This window comes from Micrasema longulum, unplaced genomic scaffold, assembly GCF_059751315.1.
Source record: "Micrasema longulum isolate JH-2025_06_02 unplaced genomic scaffold, ASM5975131v1 h1tg001678l, whole genome shotgun sequence".
Lineage (NCBI taxonomy): Eukaryota > Metazoa > Arthropoda > Insecta > Trichoptera > Brachycentridae > Micrasema > Micrasema longulum.
The window spans coordinates 1-24,108 of record NW_028278857.1 but is presented as its reverse complement, the minus strand read 5'-3'; the positions used below and the strand labels follow the sequence as shown (position 1 = coordinate 24,108).

General features: G+C 36.8%; 3 protein-coding genes and 1 long non-coding RNA gene across 5 annotated transcripts; 2 read left to right on the top strand and 2 right to left on the bottom strand.

The window, feature by feature from the left end:
• Positions 1-39: 39 nt before the first annotated feature.
• On the top strand, positions 40-18,271 carry LOC148274330 (uncharacterized). The gene is made up of 3 exons (XR_015824317.1): positions 40-259; positions 3,051-3,505; positions 17,979-18,271. It is a non-coding gene; the product is annotated as an uncharacterized LOC148274330 (long non-coding RNA).
• On the bottom strand, positions 11,724-13,407 carry LOC148274332 (uncharacterized). The gene has a single exon (XM_088237276.1). It carries the CDS (start codon positions 13,382-13,384, stop codon positions 11,921-11,923), a length of 1,464 nt encoding a protein of 487 aa, XP_088093402.1. The 5' UTR covers positions 13,385-13,407; the 3' UTR covers positions 11,724-11,920.
• On the bottom strand, positions 14,141-24,102 carry LOC148274329 (CDK5 and ABL1 enzyme substrate 2). 2 transcript variants are annotated; one of them, XM_088237278.1, is made up of 6 exons: positions 23,574-24,102; positions 22,963-22,998; positions 21,392-21,509; positions 21,117-21,307; positions 20,491-20,698; positions 14,141-16,741 (listed from the first exon to the last, which is right to left on the bottom strand). In XM_088237278.1, exons 1-6 carry the CDS (start codon positions 23,882-23,884, stop codon positions 16,601-16,603), a joined length of 1,005 nt encoding a protein of 334 aa, XP_088093404.1. In that variant the 5' UTR covers positions 23,885-24,102; the 3' UTR covers positions 14,141-16,600. The 2 variants fall into 2 exon arrangements, with proteins under 2 accessions (XP_088093404.1, XP_088093405.1); XM_088237279.1 differs by lacking the exon at positions 22,963-22,998.
• Positions 14,380-15,826, top strand: LOC148274331 (heat shock 70 kDa protein 14-like). Its single transcript, XM_088237277.1, has one exon. The coding sequence runs from the start codon at positions 14,380-14,382 to the stop codon at positions 15,802-15,804; it is 1,425 nt and encodes a 474-aa protein (XP_088093403.1). The 3' UTR covers positions 15,805-15,826.
• Positions 24,103-24,108: the final 6 nt, after the last annotated feature.

Sequence of the window (24,108 nt, the reverse complement as noted above, 5' to 3'; positions counted from 1 at the left end):
GCAGTGCAGGGTTGCCAGACTGGATCAAGCGAAAATAGGTAGATTCGGAAAAATAAATCGGTAGATTTAGGTAGATTCGAGGGGCTGAAGGGAGGAGGGGAGGGGGCAAAAATTGACAGTTGGTCAAAATTAAAGCGCCGTTTCCAACGGCCTAAAACGCTTGATAAATGAACAATTTAAAACCAAAAGGACTATAATATATATATATAAATCACCAAGATATATTGATTTTGGCTTGCAAAACTGGCCCAGAATACAGGTAAATCTCGTTTTATTACTTTGAGGTTGTGTTAATATTTTAATTTCTATTTCAACAATAGTGTATTTTGTGTAACCAAACAAACTCTTTGTGGGCAAAGCCCACGAAGATTCATTGGACAAGGGTAATAAAGTACTTGCAATATTTGTGGATTTAAGAAAAGCTTTTGACAGTGTATCACACGTCAGACAGATAAACAGATTAAAATTTTATGGGATTGGTGGAATGGTTCTTGTGTGGTTTCTTTTCGAGAATTCTTAAAAAACAGAATCCAGTACACCAGGATAAACAAAACATTAAGCGATTCAGTTTCGTTTTTTCACTTAAGGGTGAAATCATTTCTTACGCCGATGATACTGTAATGATTTTTAATGAAAAAACTTGGAATGAGGTTAATAAAGTGGCAAATATTGACTTAAAAGTTTTTAAAGAGTGGTTAGATCCAAGTTACTTGAAAATGAACTCAGAAAAAACCCATTACCTAACTTTCACATTAAACAATAGAAATAGACATAACCTTATAGACCTAAAATCTCACGACAAAAACTGCGGAGACCATACAAACTGTTCTTCTCAATGTGTTACCCTGACCGAATAATCTAAGATAAAATATCTGGGAATAATAATCGACCAAAATATTAAATGGAAAGAACAAATAGATTCAATGTGCAAAAGACTAAGAAAATTACCCCACATATTTTTAAAGCTTAGAGGTATTTTATCGACGAATCAATTGAAGACAGTTTATTATGCTCTCGTACAGTCAATCATTCAATATGCAATAATTGGATGGGGAGGGGCTTATAACGCTCATCTTAGACCCTTAAAAGTTTTACAGAAAGAAATCATTAAAATAATACTTTATAAACCATCCTTGTTCTCAACTACCGAACTATTCAAAAAATTTAATGTTTTAAGAGTGGAGGATATCTACGGAAAGTTTTGTATACTCCAGGTGCATAAGGAGAGCCTCCCATCGGACCGTATTACGGGAAGGTTAAGAACAGGATGCCTTGCTCTATAGAGAACTAAAACTACCACAGCCAAAAATCATTATATTTACATAGGACGGAAGATTTTCAATAATTTACCACAAAATCTACCGTCAAGAAATAAATTACGGAAAATTTAAGGATAAATTAAAGAAAAGCTTCTTGACATAATTAACATTAACTGTATTTTGAAAATGGAGATGTATGTTTAATATTATGTGCCTGTGTTTATAAATTTTGTGTTTTTATTTAATATTTTTTAGTGTTATATTTTCTCAATTTTTTTAAAATTGTTTGATTTTTTATTTATTCTATTATTATTTTGTTTTGCATTTTTTGTTTCTTTTTTATGTTATTTTGTAAACTTGCCAAACACAAAAGCCAGACTCTTTTTTGGGAAGTTCAACCTTACGTGTCCCATTTTTATACTGAATGTATTGTTAATTGCTTATTAATGCTAATAAAGGTTTTTATTTAAAAAAAAATAAAAAAATATGCCATATATGGGACACACATATATTTTATAAAAAATTTTCGGAAATATTCAATCACGAGGTGCTGCCGCCAGTGACGATGTGGTGATTGTGGTAAACTCTAGAAATATTTATTTAACACGACAATCCGGTGTTTTGTTTTTGGATGTAGTCATCAAATATTGCTGTGTAAATACCTTTAAAAAGTATATTACAATTGTACGTCTGTCCTGTAAATCATCGTGTAATGTGCATAACTTTTTTGTGCATAAAATAACATACACTATTCAATGTTTTTGAACAGCGCGTACATGAATGTTACCGGTAACATAATGAAAATGATAAAATATTTTCTACTCTCAGATTAGACTACTGGTATACTAGAATAAACTTTTTTGTGCTCGGGTTGTTTTTATTTGTATGTAGTAATTCTGATATTATCTTCATCGAGCCCATGATAAAATTTGATCTCACTGTCACTCATCCGTATGGAAAAACGCGGTAAAATGTTTTTTTTTATTTTTTCGAATGCATTTATTGAATAAGAATCATGACGAAATAAGTCTAAAATTACAAATAGTTTGTACACACATAATTAATAATAACGTTTTTACCTCTCTAATAGAGTGAAAACTCGTGTTTAGAGAGGGAGTTTGTTTTACATTTATTTTTATAGTGTTTATATTTATATATACATTTATATATGGATATGTTTTACATTTTATTAACATCGCTTTTTTACCATATAAAACAGATTCCTTAAAATTAGACTTTGTAATATATTGTTAGAATGATTATTTTTATAGCACTATTTTTGTGAAAATCTTCACAAGGGCGCTGTACAATAAACATCTTAACACGCCTTGGTTGGGATTCTGTTGAATTTTAGTAACATACGTGAGCTAGATTTTAACATTTCTTGCAGCTACAAAGCTCACGGGCGGCTTAAATTTAAATACCATTCAAACTTTACAAAAAAGTGACTTGAAAGTTTTTAATTAAAAAATAATCACAAAATTTTAAAAGAAGTGATTTTAACCAAGGTATAAACGTTATCAGATAAAGAAAGATATTAAAAGGAAGGTGAGTACCTGGAACAAGGATGAACGGTGCACTAAAATCAACCTTGGCAAATAAATGTTTATCGCAAAAGGCATAATTAACACGTTAAAAGTTTCATAATTAGCAATTCAGCCTGGTGCCGACATTCATGCAAAAGAGAATCAGAAAAACAAAGATGAAAGTAAGCTGGTAAATACAACCTATAAGGCGAATGTATGCTAAAACAATATATTAAAGGTGAACACGTTAATTTGTTTATTATAGATACAGTCTAAGTCAATTACAACAGTTACACGAAGAAACGCAAGTATATGCAAGAAACTGAACAAAAAGAACATAAAACTATGTAGCAAAGACAAACAAGGGCAATACTATATATTCATAAACACGATAAACATGTAAGATTTTGAGCTAAACCATGCCAATCCATCTTCATCAACTGTTTTAGTGGCGATGAGATCTATGAAAAGCCGGAAGATCTATTCCAAAGAATTACAAGTTGTGTGACGAATTGACTAGATTAGTCACATTCTGGAAATCGGGGCATAAAACCAAAAGTTGCTATTAGAAGATTTAATATCAGATTTCGATTATGTCGACATTCTTGCATTATATAAGGCTGAGACAGAAATGAGTATCCTCAAATTTTTAATAACAGTCCGGAAAACAATTCTTTGGCTGCTATGGACACCAGTGGCGAACGGTGACTTTTTTTATAGGTAAGCTTTAATTTTTTTCATAATTTGTACCTGCATGTACATACATACATATAAGTAATCTCGCAAATGAGCGGAGGCGTATAAAAAAAAGTATATACATGTACACGGATTCTTTTTCTATGGTTTTGTGTAAAAACAACTTCATCTCTCCAGCTCCAGTTTCACCTGCTGGCAACAGAAGACGCAATACCTACTTATTTTTAATCAAAATAATTTTAACCAATAACCCAACAAACAAACAACAATTAATAACTTTACGTAATATGTAGGTATATTCTCCATTATTTTAAGACAGTACATGTATGCAAAAGTTTTAAAAAATAAAATATGTTAAAAAATAAGTATATTCATAATTCCTTTTTGTTTGGCACTGACAAAAAACACCGTATACTTGTTTGTAATTTACATTTTATACCGCAAATATTTAGGTACTAACATAAAAGAAAGTAAACATTTTATTGTAAGACGTCACTCCCATTATGCACACAATTTTTTTTTCTTCTTTTACGATATATATATTTTTTCTGAAAAATTAAAAAAAAAAACAATAAGACTAGATTTAAATTGATTTATTTATGCCAAAATACATAATTTTAACTTTACATATTACATTACATAACATAACATAACAATAACATTCATTAGAAATATTCGCAATAATATTGCAACAAAAATGTCACGTGAACGCCGCGCTGCGCCGCGCCGGCCATCAGCTTCGTTTGCTTCTAAAATGAGAATGAATAATGCAAGAAATTGACGACACCGAGCGAGGCGCCACTAGTTTAGCTTTTTAGACGCGCGGACTAAAAAAACTGGCGTCATATGTCAACAGAATACTATCAAACGAAAATGGTCTTTAGGAAATAATGCTCGAAATGCTACTCTCCAAATAGAGAAGCTTGAAATAATATCTGTAATCTGCAAGTGAACTTAGCAAGGAAAATATACGCACTGGGTTTTTGAATCTTAAAATACGGTATACATTTTGTATTGAAAAATAAGCTGCAATAATCGGAACCGGGCAATGCGTTGGGTGCGCATTTAGCAGCTTATATTTATTTTTTGAGGAAGATATAAACAGTGACGTTAATTTATAATAAATATAGATAATTTTATTTATTCTCCTATAATTAAAATTACTATAAAACATTATTATTGGTAGTGAAATATAATGGTAAGCTGCGAATAATCGATTATACGGACGGTTCGCCCCTGATGGACACCAGTCTATCGCTGCTCATTCTATTTATGTGGTCTCTCCAGAATCTTCTACGGGATCTGGGCCGCGATTATGAACGGCTATCTGTAATTGACACAGGAAAAACTAATATCGATATTCATGTACGAAAGTGTGTATATTTGTATGAAAACTCAAAATATATTCATCGGTAACCGGTAAGTGAACATGTTAATAAAAAAAAGTAAACATATTCCATTTTTCATTCAGAAAACTTAATTTTACTTTGTAGATAAAATTTAAGATAAAATTTGAAAACTTGATCTCGGACTTCGTTGCACAAATCATCATGGCTAATAATAAAGGTAAGCGCCAGAAAATCGTTGAGCTCAGTTGATTTGCATCAACTTCTCATTGATGAGATTGTATTTAATTGCCTTTTCGAAATCTCTTCCTTGGTTCCACATTTTCAACAAACTGGACAGTAAAAATGTCTGTTATATATAACAGACATGGATACATACATACTGATGGAAAACGTCCTCCTTCACAAAAGGAAAACTAGAGAGAATGACTTCAGATACAAAATTACTGAAGATGAGATTTAGCGTATTATTTTTAGGGTTCTTGGTAAGATTAACTTCAAAAATTATGTTTTGTGAACAATTCAATGAGATTCATACCAGCCTCCCGTAACTTGAAGGAACCTTTATAAATGTAAACTAGTGATACAAAAGAGTTCCATTAAATATTTGACAATTCAAAATCTCCAACGAGCTGTTTCATTGTGGCGCGTGTTAGGGTGACGGGGCGGGCGTATTTGTTTAATTTGCGAGTACATCATGTCACGGCGTACGTAATGCGTACGTAATTTGTTCACATATATCACATTGTTTTACTGATAGTCCTTATTGGTAATAATTATTAGTTATTAGGATAAGTATGATTAGTAAAAATCACATATTTTGGGAATATAATGAGAGCAGATAAATAAACTGGCTGTGTGTTTGCCGTGTAACAAAAATATCTCGCAAGGTAATATTCATATAAAGGGTTTTTAATAAGAGCGAATAGACATACAGATAGTGTTTTTCTGGGTTATTATGCCGTGTTTGTGGGCTTTGTATTGCCGACGTTTCGGAGCACATTGCAGTGTCCATCTTCAGGGCTGAATGTATGAGTGTAGTTTTTAGTGTATTTAATTGTGAGGAATTTGTACCGTGTCGCAGTCGGGCAATGTATGTGGTTAAGTGTGTGGAGTTTGTACCGTGGGCTTTGGAAGCACCGGGTACCATGAGGTTCGTAGTCGTAACCCATCATCCCTGTTTATGTTATTAGGATGCTTGTATATTTCTATGGCTTCCTTTATTAAACGGGCTTGATGATTTTTGGGCTTTCCAAGGACATTTGGCTCAAATGAGAAATTATGCCCTGTTTCTATGTAGTGCTCTGCAAGAGCTGATTTATCCGGGTAGCCCAACTTGCATGCACTCTTGTGCTCTTTTATTCTTATCATTATGTTTCTGGCAGTCTGCCCTATGTAGACTGTTTCACAGCTTTTGCAATCTAATTTATATACTCCATCTGTTTCAAGTGGGTCCCGATCTTTTACTGATTTTAGTAAGTTTCTTACTTATGAGGTCGTACCGAACACTGTCCTTATGTCCCGTTTCTTAAGCGTTTTTGCAATTCTATCCGTGACATTTTTGACATAGGGAAGGAACGCTATTCTTTTATCCGTATTAGCATCATCCATCTTGGAAATATTCTTTGGATTTGTTACCGACATTATTCTTCTTTTTATATCCTTCTTTTCATAGCCATTACTTTCTAATACTTTTGTCAGTATATTCAATTCCTCTTCTAGGTTACTTTCTTCACAAATACGTGTTGCCCTTCTGGCCAGCGTGTTTATGATGCCTAATTTTTGAGATGGGTGGTGATGTGAGGTAGCATGGAGATACCGGTTTGTATGTGTGGGTTTTCTATACACCGTATGTCCCAGTCTGCCATCTTCCTTTCTGCTTAATTTGACGTCTAGAAAAGATAGGCTTTTGTCCTCCTCTACTTCCATAGTAAACTGTATTGCCGGGTGGAGATTATTTAGGTGGTCTAAAAACACTGTTAATCTTTCTGCACCATGATTCCAAATGACAAATACGTCATCTACGTATCGAAGCCATACTTTGGGTGCATATGGAGCTGTGTCCAAGGCCGTTTCTTCAAAGACGAATTAGAGCGAATAGACGTTGAAATTAAATTAAACAAGTTGTGTGTGAGGTATTAACAAAATTATATTTTTATTTGAAAGGCCCATATATGCCATTAAGTGTGAAATACGACATCGTTTAAATGCCCACTTCAGCTTCTTACGGTGGCACGGATCCGAGTGGTCCAATTTTCAACGACTCTTCCGCGCAGATCCGGCTGAATTTGAGCGATGGCCTGTGTTATGTTCACCTTTCGGGAATCGGTCGATTGTGATTTATTTCATAGACCTGTGACTTTAAGAAACCCCACAAGAAAAAGTTTAGCCGGATCAAATCGCATGACCTTGGTGGCCAATTCATATCACTCCTGCGAGAGATATCCTTACCCTCAAATCGTTCATGCAGAATGTCAATCGTGTTGTCCACTGTGTTGCGCGCAGCGCTGTCTTGCTGAAACCACACGTCGTCTAGGTCCATATAGTTTAATTTGGGCGATAAGAAATTGGTTATCATCATTTTGTAGCGCTCGCTGTTGACCGTGACTGCCTCACCAACGTAGTTTTCGAAAAAGTACGGGCCAATGACGCCGCCGGCTCAAAATCGACACCAAACGGTAACTTTTTGAGGATGCATCATCGCCTGGCGATCCTCGCGTGGGTTGATGTCGTTCCATATACGGCTATTTTGCTTGTTAACACAGCCATTCAACTAAATGCGCCTCGTCAGTAAAAATGATTTTTCGGCAAAAATTGGGGTCCTCTTCCAAACGATTCGAAGCCCAGTTAGCAAACAAACGGCGTTGTCTATGGTCATGAACTTTGAGTTCCTGGGTCAGTTGGATCAGTGGGTCAGTGTAGGCCTAAGTTCCAACGTAATACTCGCCAAGTTGAAGCCTGCGAAAGGCAGAGTTCTTGTGCACGGCGAGGAATCGACTGCCTTGGGTTCTGCTGTATACTTTCACAGACAGCGGCTACGTTCTCGGCCGATTTCGCGTTTATTGAATGTACGAGTGTTGACTGATTGATTACCAAACTTGTCGTCTCAAATTTGGCCACCAAACGTTAGAGTTGACTGTGACGGGCCACCACGTCTACCGTAAAATGGGCGTAATGCGCGCAACGTTTGCACTAACGAACACGTATTTTAATAATAAAATTTTATCATTTGAAATTTCTTCTTCTTCTTCGTTTTTTCATGGCCTTTTCACATCTCAACTTGGGTGTTCTGGCCAGTGTCGAGTAGTTTTTTTTTTTTTTTACATATATACACATGTGTTAGTAATATAATATGTACAAGTTAGTATGTTAGTATTTAATATAATATATACATATAATAATAAAACATATTTACAGCTTTACACCATTTACAACTAGATATTTACATAGGATTTTAAATACACGTTTATTGGGTGGGGACAGGAGAGTTAGAATATGAATAGGGAATGGGATATTAATATCAGAGAGGTCGGATAGGAAATCAGGATAACAATCATTTATGGGGCATCCAAAAAAAATATGGTTTAAATCTTCCTCATCTAGCTGACATTCGCAAATGGCAGAGTCCCGGACATGGATTCTGAACAGGTGAGAACCATTGCAGCAGTGCCCAATGCGCATTCTGCATATGGAGGATGTCTCAAACTTGTTCAGAATCACTTTGGAAAACCAAGGCTTTTCTGTAACATTTGGTTTCAGTTGGAAAAGATGTTTACCCTTGGCTTGGGAAGAGGCTACCCAATATTCTTGCCATGTGCGAAGTTGCTTCTCCTTCGTCATAACAAGGAGATCACCTAGTGGTAGTAAATTACTATAGGCAGGATCCCCGGAGTGGACCGCCTCCTTTGCTAACGCGTCCACTTTTTCGTTACCGGGAATACCACAATGGCTAGGGATCCAGGACATAACAATACTCTTATTGGATGCCTCTGATATAGAAAGAAGAAATCGAGTTTCCACGCAGAGCTCATCCTCGGGATAAAAGGATGGAGGGGATTTGATTTTTTGTAAGGCACTCAAGGAATCCGACAGAATTAGGAACTTGCTATATTGTGAGCTTAAGGCGTATTTGACAGCTTCTCGGATTGCGATACATTCTGCGGTAAATACAGATGCATTCTTGTGCAATTTGTACAATCTTTGAAAGTTGTTGTCTTCACAATATATAGCCGCACCCGTATGGGTTGCCGAATCTGACCGAGATCCATCAGTGTAGATAATTTTCCAACCTATCCATCTTGACGACCGAATACGGTTGAATGTACACCGGGGCTGTAGGTGGCTTTCGACTCCGAATGTGAGTTCAATACTTGGGGCATAAATAGAAGTTTTAAATGGGAAACGATAAAGGGGAAGAAGGTCTTTAGGATAAATGTTAGATTCGAAAGATTTGTAAAAATGAAAACTGTTGACTAGTAAAGGGGGTGGTTTATGAAACCAAAAAGATGAGGATGTCACGCAGTCAGAGAGAAATTGTACCTTTTTGAGGAGCAGGTTGTTTTTTTGGACAGAGCATTTTAGAAGAAATCTATCCGCCAAGTATTGTCTTCTCATACCGAGTGGGGGATCACAAGCTTCTACTTGTAAAGCGTTAATTGGAGATGACTTCATGGCTCCGACGACTAGTCTCAGACTTTGGGATTGGATCCGGTCAAGTCTTTGGAGATTCTTTTTTGAACAAGGTTCTAAAAGGAACGAGGCATAATCTAGATGGCTCCGGATATACGCAGTATAAAAAAGTCTCTGTATAAAAGGGTGGCTCCCCCACCATACTCGCGAGACTGCTCTTAACGTATTCAATCCGGCTTGACACTTGTTTACTATATGATTTATGTATGAGTTCCATGTAAGATGAGTGTCCAGAATTACTCCCAGGAACTTAATCTGGGACGTAAAAGGTACTATCTCATCTCCGTGTTGAATTTTTATGGTTGGGATTTTTCGCTGTCTACAAAAGGTTATGGCATTACTTTTACCAGTCGATAGATCCAAGCCATGTTCCACTAACCAATTCCTGATGTTTCTCATACCTAAATTTAGAGTATTTTCTAGATTATTTGGGTCCTTCCCATATGTATACATGAAGAAGTCGTCCGCGTATTGAAGCAAACTTGTCTCTGAGGGAACAATTCCGCTTATGTCATGCGTATAGATATTGAAGAGAATCGGGCTCAGGACAGAACCCTGAGGTAGTCCCTTGCTCAACTCTCTCTCCACCACAGCATGACCGCGAACACTGATTTCTACCTTTCTGGAGAGAATCAAATTTGCTATAAAGGAAGTGAGTTTTCGCGGGATTCCAATTCGTAGCATTTTAGCTTCTAGAATATGGATAATAACATTGTCATATGCACCACTTATGTCCAGACAGACACCTATAAGAAATTCTTTCTTAGTAAGAGCGGCTCTGATATCAGATGTCAGAACCGACACGCTTTCAATAGTGCTCTTTCTTTTCCTGAATCCAAATTGAGACTCGGGGAGAGTTTTCGAGCTCTCCACAAACAAGTCCAAGCGTTGTCTCACCATATGTTCCGCCACTTTCAACAGTGTGGAGGAGAGGGCTATGGGGCGGTAGAAAGACCCAAAGTTTGGGTCTTTGTTGGGTTTAAGGATAGGGATAATGGATTGGGTTTTCCATGAAGGGGGGATGTTTCCTGATTCAAAGATCATGTTGATCAATGATAGGATGTAGGAGAGGGTAGGATCACTGTTATGTTGGATAAAACTATACAGTATACCGCCAATCCCTGGAGCTGAGTCTGTGAGCCGGGTCAGAATAGTCTTCAGTTCATCTAAACTGAAGCTATGATCTAACCAGCTTCTATTTGTAAACTGGTACCAATAGGGAGACTCATTCCAGTTATTTGCGGTCTGCGGGGCTAATTTGTTGGCGAACTCCTCAACCCACCCTAGGGTCTCAGGACGTCTCACTGGTGGAGTGAAAGAACCTCTAAATCGACGTATCATGCTCCAAACAGTTGATATAGGCACGTCTCGTGATAAAGAGCAACAGAAGTTTTTCCATCCTTGTCGTTTCTTGTCTCTTAAGAGGCGTTTTGTTTTAGCTTCAATCTGTTTAAAACTCAACAGGTTTTCTAGGCTCATGTTTAAGGAGTAAACTTTAGCTTGCTTTTTCCTTTTCAAAACTGCCTCCGCACATTCGCTATCCCACCATGGGGCAGGGGGGGGTTTACTTCTATTGCCTTTCTCCTTTACAGGGACATGTTTGTCTGCTGCTTCGACGATGCATGATGACAATGCTTCATAGCACTTCACTACATTCTCTTTCGTCGGGGTGGGCAGCTCGTTCACTTTAAGTTCAATGTCCTCAGAGAAGTATCTCCATTTAACTCTTTCTGTAATGTATCTCGGTTTTCGTCTTCCCCCAGGGGATAGGCCACTTTGGCAATATCTATGGCTGGATATGAGGTTGTCTACTATAGGGTAATGATCACTACCAATAGTGTCATCCTTAATTGACCATTGCACAGATGGTGCCATTGCAGCGCTGGAGATGGTGAGATCCACTGCACTGGGTCGCTGATTTGGAAGCTGAAGGCGCGTCGCGGAGCCATCATTAAGGACACACATATTCAGATCATCCAAGAGATCAACAATATCTCTTCCCAACCTGTCGCATGTCGGAGCACCCCACAGGGCATGGTGAGCATTAAAGTCACCAAGGATAAGGAACGGAGGGGTCAATTTTTGGAACAAAGATAAAAGTATCGATTTTGAGGGTTTGTTGGTTGGGGAGATATACATGGAAAGGATGGTCAAGTCATTAACCTTTGCAGCTGTCACTTGGAAAGGACAGCCGTCAGTCTTGACATTAATAGGGATAAAGGGAAGGGAGTTTTTGATGAGGAGGGCAGAGCCACCCTTCCCATCCTCACGATCATCTCGCAGACAGTGGAATCCCCGGAATCTAATAGTAGATCCCGGGACCATCCACGTCTCCGAAATGGCCGCAATTGAAATAGATTCTTCTTACAATGTATGCAAGAGATCTTCTTTTTTATTTAAAATGCTATGGCTGTTCCACTGCAGAATCCTCATCTGAGGAGCCATGGTGGTGGTTAAGTAGGGAGGTTATATTTAGAAGTTGATGGGCGACGTTGGACGGTATTTGTGGATTGTTTTGAAGGATCGATACTAGAATACTCAATATGGTAGATATAATTGTATTGTTCGATGTTGGGACTGTGCTAGGAAAAGCATTCCCATTAGAACCAGATGGAAGTTGTCCATTCGGGAAATACAGAAGTGAAGGGTCATGATGAGGAACATTAGGTTTGGAAGGTAGTTTTTTTGACCTCGACTTCCTCTCTACTGATTTTTTGTAGGATATTGGCGCGGAGGGCGCGGGCATAACAACATTGACATTCGGTTTTGTCGTTTTAGAGACGATTTCTGCATAGGAAATCGTCGCTTTTCCGAACATTTTAGAAGCTTCAATATATGAAATGTTTCTGTCAGCCATCGTGTGTTTTATGTTTTGTTGCCTTTTAAGCTCAGGGCACAGCTTGCTGGTGGCAGAGTGGTTACCAGAACAATTGAGGCATTTTATATCTTCTGCCGCCACCGTGCAGGATTCCCCATTGTGTGAGGAGCCACACTTGTAACAGCGCACAAGAGATCTACAGACAGTCTTTGTATGTCCGTACTTACAGCATTTAAAACACTGAATAGTCGGAAATACGTAGAGTTCTACGGAGAGGGACACATTGAAGATGGAAATGTGGGAAGGTAGAGATTTTGAGTCGAAGGTCAAAACCACCGTGCGGGAGGGTTTCCATTCGACTGCGTCACCATTACTCGATCTGTAATTCAGTCGTCGAGCCTTGATTACTTTTCCGAATCCATGAGGTACCTCGGCATTCTCCACAATGTCCTGTTCAGACCAGTGCGAAGGGATGCCTTTGGTAACACCTTGTTTAGTTACTAGGAAAGTCGGAATGAAAACGTTATAATTATCTTTTTTAGCTATTTCTGATTTTACAAACGTATTGGCTTCGTTTGCCGTCTTAAACTCCACAGAAATACGGTTACGGCCGACGGACTTGATTCCGTTCCAGGCAGTCCGAATATTGTTTCTATCAAGAAATCGACCGAAGTCAATATCGTACAAGTTGGTTTGGGTGACGCCGTCTACTTGTACTTTTGTTACATGTACGATAAATGGAGCACGATCCATTCCATTGTACATGCGGGATTGGACTTTGGTAGGTGTGGTAATAGGCGATAAAGTGTTTGTGACCTCTGGAGTACCTGGGTTTGTAGAAGCTGAGGGTCGGGGGCTAGGTGTTTTGTGTGGGAGGGGGCGGTCTGACTCAGAACTCGATTTCCTCTCCGAATTTATAAGTTTGAGTTTTTTTGATTTAGGCCTTATTGTAACAAATTCGGCGGGATCTGGAACAGTGTCCATTGTACCGCACGACGAATCTAATTGAGATCCATCCGGTGGATCCGGAGGTTTCTCTTTATCGTTCATTTATAAAAAATAAAAAAAAATAAAAGTACAAAACAAGTTGTAAAAACCAAAAAAAAATTTGGCTACACGTGTATGGAAAAAATAATTGTTACCTGGTTATTAGGTTTCGGGACAGAGAACGAAAACAAACACAAACTACTGAAAACACTAAATAATAGATAAAATTGTATGTACACCACTCTTTTTTTAACCCAATTAGTGAATTATTTCGACTTTTTAAGGAAAAAACACAATAATTATTATCTAAGACAAACAAAAACGACCGCCACCACTGTTAGTCATAGACAATGTCCATTTGAAATTTGAACGTGCTGTTCAATTGTGTAACTTGCCAAGGTGATTTGGCGTAAGTAACTGAATAATAAATAAAAAAAAATTGACAGATGTCATCAAAACAAAGTGGCCCGTTCCGTCAAAATGTATTCGCGCCAATTAAAAAAACCCTTTATAAAATGTGTTGTGTATATCTATGATAAATAATATTAAAACAATATTCTAAAAATAACATTAAAAAAAACAATAAAATTTCCTTAAAAGGAAAAACGCAATCGTTTGCTACCAACAAACGCTGAATTTTAAAAAAAAACATCACAACTTACCACGGATAGATTTACGTACTGAACTGAATTTTTTTTTAAATAAAAATTTACATTTTCGAGTAATATGCGCGTTTTTTCTAATAATTTAGTATTCGGTCGAATACCGAATAGTAGCTGAATATTCGTGGCATCTCTGGTATATATATAATATATGTTTAGTCTATGGTAAGCCTCTAATCCCGTATAGTCGCTGGTGAATCTCTGTATCTCTGGGTTCTGGGTTCAGAGCGAGATATAAATGATAAATATTATATCGTTATTCCAATATTCATGAATTTTTTTAGAAATTTTAATAGTTAAAACTAAATGTTTAATATATATTGTCCCTTGACTTACCTTGTTTTACGCGAATTAAACCGTTTTAGGACTAAATCCGTTTGAGGTTAGAATATCAAAATGTCAGCGTGTTTTGGTATTTCCCTCGGGAATAGCTCTGTGTGCCTCGTTCTAAACAAAGATGGAAAATCAGATGTTGTCGCAAATGACCTGGGGGACAGGGTGACTCCGGCAGTTCTGGCCCTGACTGAAACTGAGTGGGAAATAGGGGCATCCGCCAAGGCGGGACAGTCAAGGAATAAACCCACAATCGCTAACAATAAACGGCTCCTCAATAACGATATCACGGATTCGGAAACAGAGTCATTCGTGGCCGCGAGTGATTGTAAAATAATAAGTTACGATAGTGTTATTAAATACGAATTCCAATTGCCTAACAAAATAGTTACCTTTACGCCCGACGATATAGCGTCCAAGCTTTTCGGTAAGATGTTCAGTATCGCTAGTCATTCTGTAGTCGCCGACGGAGAGCTCCAAGCCGTACTGGCGGCGCCCCTTCATTGGTCCGAGTCCAGCAGACAGCGTCTCATGACGGCGGCAGAGTTGGCCGGCTTCACGGTGCTGCAGGTCGTCAGCGAGCCCGCGGCGGCGCTGCTGGCGCACGGTGCGGGAGCTGCGGCGCGAGACGAGCGCGTGCTGGTGTACCGCCTCGGGGGCTCGTCGTGCGACGTTACCGTCCTGCGGGTGGCCGGGGGCATGTACAGCGTGGAGGGCAGCGTGCACGACGCCCGCATCGGAGGAGAGGGCTTTACGCGCGACCTCGCCGACTACATCGCCGCCGAGTTCTACCAGAAGTGGAAACTCAATCCTCAAGAGAACCGCCGCGCGATGAGCAAGCTATTCCGTCACGCTGACAACTGCAAGCACGTTCTTTCAACGCTGAGTTCCTCGCACGTATTTATCGAATCTCTTTATGAAGGAGTGGACTGGAGCCAAAATGTCACTCGAGCTCGTTTTGATAATTTGATTACACCCAAATTATCTGCATATATGAGCCCAATACATAGTGTTCTTGAAGATGAAAGTTCGTCAAGAAAAATTGATAAAATAATACTGTGCGGTGGAAGTATGAAGATTCCCAAATTGCAGGCGGCAGTAGCTGCGCTGTTCCCGGAGGCCGAGGTCCTGTCGGGGATCAGCCCCGATGAAGTGGTAGCGCAAGGCTGCGCGCGCCAAGCGGCGCTGCTACTCGGTCTCCCGGACCTCGGCCTTAAGGCAGCGCATGAAGAGGTGGACTGCACCTCGGCCCCGATATTCGCCAAGTACGGAGACGCCAGCGTGTGCCTGTTTCCGGCGGGCAGTCCAGTTTACTCAGAGGTTACTGTGCCCTTTCAAACCTCTTCGGATAATAGTTCTTTTCAACTTTCTGTCTATGAACAAGATGAATCGCAAATGTTAGGAAACTATACCTTTCCACATATCGGGAAGATGGGCAACATTCACGCTGTATTAAATGATAGGAATATAACAATAAATGTGGTTTAATAGAAATAAAACTATGAAAATATATTAAGGTTTTTTAATTTGCGTTTATCTTAAGATAATACTGTGAGATAATACACTCGAGAGTGCAGCATTTTATACTCTATTTTATCACTCAGACAGATTATTTTACAAAAAAATATATATTAAAAATGAACTCTGCAAAGATTATAAATTAAAACCACAAGGGTAAGATATTTGATATAAACCACCATTTCCATTGGAAATAGATTATTCCACTTATAAAAAATATTTATCTTTTGGTAAAATTTCATATTGTATAATTTATTAACAAAGAGTTTTTTGACGTAAAATACATATCTGAAAAACATCGATATACAGCGTTTATTTTGTCAAAAAACATAGTCAATTAAGTACTTCCTATAATTTGGAAGTAATAATGTGTTTAAATAAGTTTGAACTGGATAATGAATTTACTAATAGTACTTGCAATCCATCATTTATTAAAGACTAGTCTCATGTACTTAAAGAGTATAGAAATTCTGCACTAAGCAGGTTGAGAGCTTTATAAGGGCATACCTTCTACAGCTAAATTTGTGAACGCGTCAATGCCTATGGTGGTGATTCCTCGCATATTTTATGGTCTCGCATTAAACAAATTGTCGGGGAGTGCATATTGTTGGCTATTAGTAAGAAATGGTTACTGCTAGCCACCGGCTAGTGATAGTGTACTATTAGATCAGAACTTGTGATAAGTTGTGCGATCGCGTGGTATCCAGTGTTAAGTGTAATGACTAGTCAAGATTACAAGAGTGGTTCCTTCTGTGGGCTAATTAGGTCAGGACTCGTGCATGAGGCGCTGGTAATGCGGGAATACTTGGTGTGGCGGTACATGGAGTCCAAACTCTAAGGCCACGAGTACTGCAAACTCACAATTCAACAGGTCTTTTCGATTCAGACGGAATACACTCTCTGTTCGCTGGAAGCAAATAAAAATGTTTCATATAAAGATGTACAGCATTCTAAATATGATTTATATTTTATTTTATTGGAGACGTATAAAAAATAAATATATATATATACAGTAAATACCTACTGAAAACACAAAGATACAATAAATTTAACAATAAAGTAAATCCACCAATTGATTAGTAGAAAAAATCAGTAGATTGATATATTTTATTAATTTAAAATTACGTGGGAAAAAGGGTGACCCCCGTGAGGTAAAATATGGTAAGACTCTGCCTTACGCATGGGTGTTTTGAATTCAATCTCAGTGAGATCTTATTCTTAAAGGTGGGGGGCAGTGCTATACAAGCTCCTGATGTCACCACGACCTGGGAAGATATATTGTGTAGGGTCCCCGTGAATAGTTCTCGCCCTCCAAGCCCAGGTCTTTAAAGAGCCTGGCTACCGTTAAGTTTAGGGCAAGGGGCAAACTTTCTGACATACTCAGGTTTAACCAGTGGTCCCCCGACATTCACTTAGAATGTGTATAGGAGTTTCTTCATCTGCACAGCAGAACTTACATCTAGAAGTTTCGGAAAGGTTCATTCTAGCAAGGTGTTTGTTCAATCTGCAGTGCCCTGTAAGTACTCTAGTGATTATTATTATCACAGTTAGACAATTTATTTATAGCGCCATTTTTGTGAAAATCACCTGTTAACCCTCACTTGATTTCGACTGAGCTTTATTAGGTTGGAACTTAGTGATATGACAATCATTTGATGTTATTTTTCGTAAGCCTGCATGGTCTGTCTGTAGGTACTGTAATTTACTACTGTAATTACAGTACCTACAGAAATGACAGGCGCCGTGGCACAGTTGGTAAGACGGCCAACTGTGAAACTGGCGTCGCGGGTTCGATTCCCGCCAGTTGCAAGAAAAAGATCCAAGAATTTTTTCTCAATTGTTCTGGGTGTTGTGGTGTATTTTTCATTACCTCCTTTCATATCCCCTCTATCCCACCTGCTGACAAGCCTCTAAAGCGCTTAGCGGGTAATTCCATGAAAAAAAAAAAATGTTGTGCAAAAAAAGGAGATTTATTTCATATTCTGAAAAAAAAATCTCTAATTCTGTAATTTTAGAATGTTTAAATTAATTTGACATTTATGTAGAAGCAAAATCTAAAAATATTCAGTCATACACAAAAATTCATTTTTTTAAAATTAATAATATTTTTATATTGTTTTTTATTAATAACATTTTTATTGCAGACAATGATGAAGAAGATCTCAGTAAAACAACCAAAGCTGGTCAATCGTTCATCGCCACTGCTACAGTCTTTAAGCTGCAAGAGCCAAAGCTGGAGACTCACCGTACCCACCATAATAACATTTTTTTAAAGATATTTTGGAGTCAGAGAAAAATGTCTTCATAGCATTTATCAACTTCCGCCTACAGGACTTTTATGGCAATGGCATAAATCAACTGTTGATCTTTCTTTTATGATTTTCCTCATGAAGAAAATGATGTGAAAGTTTGAAAATGTGTAATAAAGCTAGGAATCTATCATATCTTTTGCATGAAAAAAAAACATCCACAGAATCAATTTTTCGAAAATTAGGGTAAAAATGTTTTATTTTATTTTAAAAAAAATTCTTTAATATAGGGTATATGAAAACCAGAACACAACGATGACAAATTCTTTATGAAATATTGCTACGACGCATGAGTTTAGTTTAGTTTTAGTAAAATTGGAATATGGACCCACCCAAATGCCCGTTGATTCAATGCATTCAACAATCAAATGTTACATGAAAAACAGGGATATAAATGTTCTCGCTGAATACATTTACATATGTCGCTTTGCCTGCAAAAATCCTAAGCCATATGCTTGCAAATATTAATATTAAAATGAATCCTAGATATTAAAATCTATTTGAGATACTTGTTGATCATTGCGTCATTCACCAAGAATCGCTTTGTGCAAAGACATTTCCAAAAGAAATTTAATATTTTGGAATTGGTAATCAAGATTGTAAACACAATTGGTCAATTATCGCAAGTTAAAATAATTTTTAGTTGAAATACAGTGAATACGCAAACCTTCTACTACATAATAAGGTCCGTTGGCTTTCGAGGACACCCTTTTATACGAAAATAAATGTGGCTCGCAAAAGAATTCTTACTCTTGTACCGCTGATATTTGGCTTTTTTGACTAATGAGTTTGCCGACAACTGCCCCAGATTAAATATCAATAAGCTATACCTCAAATATTTCTAACCTCCCACCTCTACATATTATAAAGAATTGCTGATACGCTGCGATTGGAGTACCGATGTAGTGTCTTATGCACCAAGAGGCGCAGATACAGATACTTCGATGTTTACAATTTAACCCATTGCAGGACGAAGCTGGCGAATCGCCGGCCAAGGTCAATTCGTCACTGAATCACAAAGCCGGTGATTCGCCGGTTTGTCTTTGAAGTGATTTTTTTTACATCAAAACTGAATGACAATAACTTTATTCATAAAAATGACATAAATAAGTATATTTCAAATATATTTATTGGTTCAGTTCATACATTACGTACAGTACAAGCACCGTGACCGTACAGGATGAGAGCCAAGGCGTAGTCTAGTACCAAAGAGTTACAGATAAGGAAAGCAAGCTGGTTCGCTAGGAGAGCCCTGAGAAGTTGTCTTTACCAAAAAGTACCAAGAAGATAGGTAAGCAGAAAGGTTAGAAGACAACCCGCATTACTCTTGACTTCTGAAGCTAGGAATCTGCCCTATAGAGGCCAAAATTAAGGGGAATGACAAATTTAGGGGTCTCGTGGGGCATGGGGTAAGCACGGGTGGCTGAGAGATGTCAGAAGGGCATTGTGTTTGAATACGAGTGTATGCAAACCTACTGCACATGTGAGAGGAGTTGTTAATACATAACTATGTTGTAAGAGTAGGATAGCAATATGTGAAAAAATCTATAGGGATTAAATGGGTGCTATAAAGTATGGTTTTAAATATATTATATTAATTAAACCAATTAAGTAAAGACTTGAAAGAGTTCAATTCAGTTTTGTCGGAGGATTTCTATCATCATTATATAAGTTTACCAAAATAATTGTAAAACATAGTATTGGTTATTATATAGAATGAATATATTCAAGATGATAAACTTAATTTCATCATAAACCTAACTTTTCGCTTTGTATTTTCAACCCAAATAATATATGAAAACCTCCTTAATCCATCAACTACAACAGAACCTCGAGAATCCATAAATACGGGTTTTATCTCACATTAATAATTTACTAGAGAAGCTCTGTAAAATTTGTAAGAAATTAATCGTAAATATAATTAACCCGGTAAAAAGGAATGAACGAGTTTTTTTTAAATTTCTGAATTCGCTACTGAAGAAGAAAACCGTAGTTTCAACTTTTTCCTGAAAAAAAAGTCAGTTTGGTATTTATGAGTTTAAGTTAAGCCGACGATATGTGAAAGCTGTAAAAGATTGACTTAGAAATGGCAGCATTTAGATTACATTTTCAGACTTGTAGGACCTAGACCCAGACCTATAATAGGTTCAGTCGGCACAGAGAACCAGACACTCGCTTACAAGGGAGGGGAGTGTAATAATATGGTCATACTAATTCACAGATGTGTATATCATCCCGTCACTTTTCAGTAAGTGACGGGGCACTAGATCCGGTATCGGTAGGACCTCTACGCTAAAATTATGTGAATCAAGCTTGTCGATTATAAAGGACAGAGAAAGATACTAACCTCAATTAAAGATTTGAGAGTTTCGCCTTTTACATCATTCAATTTGGCAGATAGTAGTAAACAAGCTCCGGCACAAAGCTTTCGATTATCTTTATTGATAAGATTGGCTAAAATTAGCTTCTCAAAATAAACATAACCCTGAGCAACTGTAAGGAGATCTACCCCACTGCAATCTTGTTTGGCGATTTTCCTCATTTCCCGTTTTATACTAAAAATGCAATAATTTGTATAAGATATCAAGTATGGCGAACATCAACCATGTGGTCCAGAATTCCAGCTGAAGATTAAGTGACTTAAATAATTGAATCCAAGTTTCCATATTTCAGTACATTGTACTAAAGTTCTTTGTTAAATTGTATATGACACTAAACTACCTAAGCAAAACGGAGTTCTCTGGAATGAATACATAACCATGTACCAGGTATATAGCGTTATTTACTAAAGGGAATTTAGCATTACTTTATTTAAAGTACATGCATAGTCAAAAACAAAGTATTTTCAAATTTCTAATTCATTATTTCTAATATTATGTAAGAATATAATTATTAGGTTGTCTAATGCCATGTGCTGTTCGTCTTTATTGTCGATTTTTCGAGTAACATAATCAGTGATAAGTAATAACTTGCCTGCGTAGTTTACTGAGAGTAAGTTTTATGTGAGGAAACTTTTCTCTAAACTTGTCATTTAACTCTTTCTTCAAATCTTGAGGCCTCACATAATCAATGACGGATGTCATATAAGAAGTAAAGGTTAGCAGAGTGCGATGTTTCCCGGCTATTAGCTCTGGATCGTCCAACATGTTAGGTGTATACTGCAGCTATAATACAGAATACTGCGTTTTACATTTCCCAATTCCTCCTGTTCAAGTTTTCAGGTTAATTTGAAATACTAATAAACATACAGATTTCTGAGTTAGTATTGAAGATTCTTCCCAGTCGAAAGCTTTATTGTCAACAGGGTGTGTGTGTGGTGGAGATGACGGTATGGCCGCTCGCTGGGACGACTCGTAAGAGAAGCACCTAAAAAAAAATCAGTAAATAAAAAGAGAAAATTAAATCTGCTCTTATTTGGAATATTTCATTTTTACTAACTAGTAGGTATATAAAATACATTTTAAAAATTAATGCCTTAACAGGTATTAATATATATAGGTGCTTTTTTGTTTGAAAATGAGGGCACAGTTACTTTAATAATTTTTCTTTGTGTTGAATTTCTTAAAAACAAAAAAAGGCCCAACATAGATTTTAGTTAATGTTGCGTGGTGTGTAGTGTAATCACATAATTCATCCAATGTTAGGACACAAATCCAGTAAATGCCCTTTTTATATTATCTCCTCGAAGAGGGTCTCCATATCTGATGACAATCATGATGATACTCTCTGGGGTTAAATCCAGTGCTTGTCTATAAAGATTTAGTCATGCTCAAAATATTGCTTATAAAGTAATGTTGCTTTGTATTGCAAATAGGGATGTTGAAATTCATACAAGATAATATATTAGAGCAGTTAATATTGTACTTATGAATCAAAATTAATAGAACAGTATGTAAACAGCATCAGACTGTCAGTGTTTGAATAGTGAATGCTGGATAAAAATAACACCGTTGTCACAGTTCGCTTTATTTATCGGCATTGCATTATTTTAGCTTTGTTCTTTATAATCCTTGGATTTCACTTTCAGGAAGTAAATGACGTCAGATAGATGGATGGAGGACTATCCATCGTTTCCTTCCAGAAGCACTGTCGTAGATCTAGAGTGCGCTGATGACTAGATTACTATTAGTTGTATTCAGCTCGATACAGTAAAACTTATATCACACATGTAATATATTCTAGTCTATGGCTTCCAATATTGAGATATATAAGCAAGCGTCTTCACGGTGTGCGGCTGTATGCTTCTTAGCAAGGGAGTTTATAAATAATCTACGGATAACCTTCGTTACAACAGTTGTGATTTAGCCTTTTCATTCACATACTGTGGATTCCTCCCGAGAACTTTAACCATCCCCGTTTGTTTTACATTCCACAGCTGTCAGTTTATATCTTATGTGTCGGAGTTGGCTGTGCATCCCATCTAGTCTAGGTTCCAACCTAGAGAGAGAGTGTAAATAAAATCACATCGATGAATTCTGCCAGTTAGTTATGTTCTGCCACCGCCTATGTATAATACATAAGTAAAGCAAAAAATAATATTGAAGGGGGAATTGTTATAATAATTTACTATGGGTAAATAACGATCTAAATAAAAATGTGATAGCAGCCAATTAGTATTACATATTACTGACTACTTACATGATAAAAGTACATATAATTAATAAACTAAGCATGTCATAATGATAAATATATTTTATTAAATATTATTTTGCATTAGTTACCTATAATACTTATAATGTTATTAGCAATAAAATGCATTACTTTATACAACTATTTAATAATTTGAAAAGCCTACAACAGTTACGTTTTTGGTGATTACCATTTTTTATCCTTCTGCCGAGTCAAAAGTTTTGTCCTGTAATATAAAGAACTAATTAATAAGAGTAATATTCTTTACGATTATATTTGAAACATCTGCATCTATCCTGTTATACAATTTATGCATTCTATTTGACATTCATTCTTAAATAAATTACAATTTATTATTAGATATAAGTCAATTTATGCGGTAGTGATTAAAAATCTGTTACAAGTTTGGAATCCAATATTGTATTGTGATCAACTATTGTTCAAACATTGATTGCATTCATAACTTCAATATTGCTAACACTTATATTACCTGATTCAAGAGTAATTAATTCCCTTTAATGTTTAACGATTATAATTTTTGTTGAACCCATGCCATGAGATGTAAATAATAATGTTTTTAAAATTCTTAATTCAAAAGAGACAAATTTCTTGAGATGTTGATTAAGCATTCATTAAAACCATGAACGACCTAAATATTTACATACTATTTAAAATATTGTCGATAACGTATCAGTTGGTTATAACAAGTAAGTTCATTAGTTAAATAATTAAAAGTAAGATGGTAAAAAAGCCTTAACTTACCATATCAATACAATGAGTAAGTCGGCTAACAATAGTCACCTGGCTACGACGTGAGGGTGTTTGTTCATCCCACCAGAGTGCACAAGTTCAGCAATATTTTCATTATCTTTTTTGAAATGATCCCTAGCAAAGATTTTAGTTGGAACCAAAAGATTTCCATATGACATTTCCTGGCCATTTTCTCCTCTTTCTACTCCCAGTAAATCGAAAGCATCGATAGCAACATCATTAATTGACGAGAGAGGTCGCGGTCCTGATGTGTTACGTCTACGATGTACTCCATCTTTTCTTAACTCCGGTCTGGAAAAATCTTTCATTATTGCAAATTTACAAGCTATTTGAATAAACATTTTAAATATAAAACATAAAGTTCAGCTCAGTTAGGCATATAAAAAGAGGTATGGCATGTTAAAATATAGAAAGAATCTTAATGCACTCCTTTACCTGCCTTCTGGAATAAAGTTATTATATAATTCGTAATATTTAAGTTCGTTGAAAGCATAAATTTAATGTCAGATGAAAATATTGTTTTATGCCTATGAAAACTTTTTGTTATTGCTTGCCTAGTGCGTGT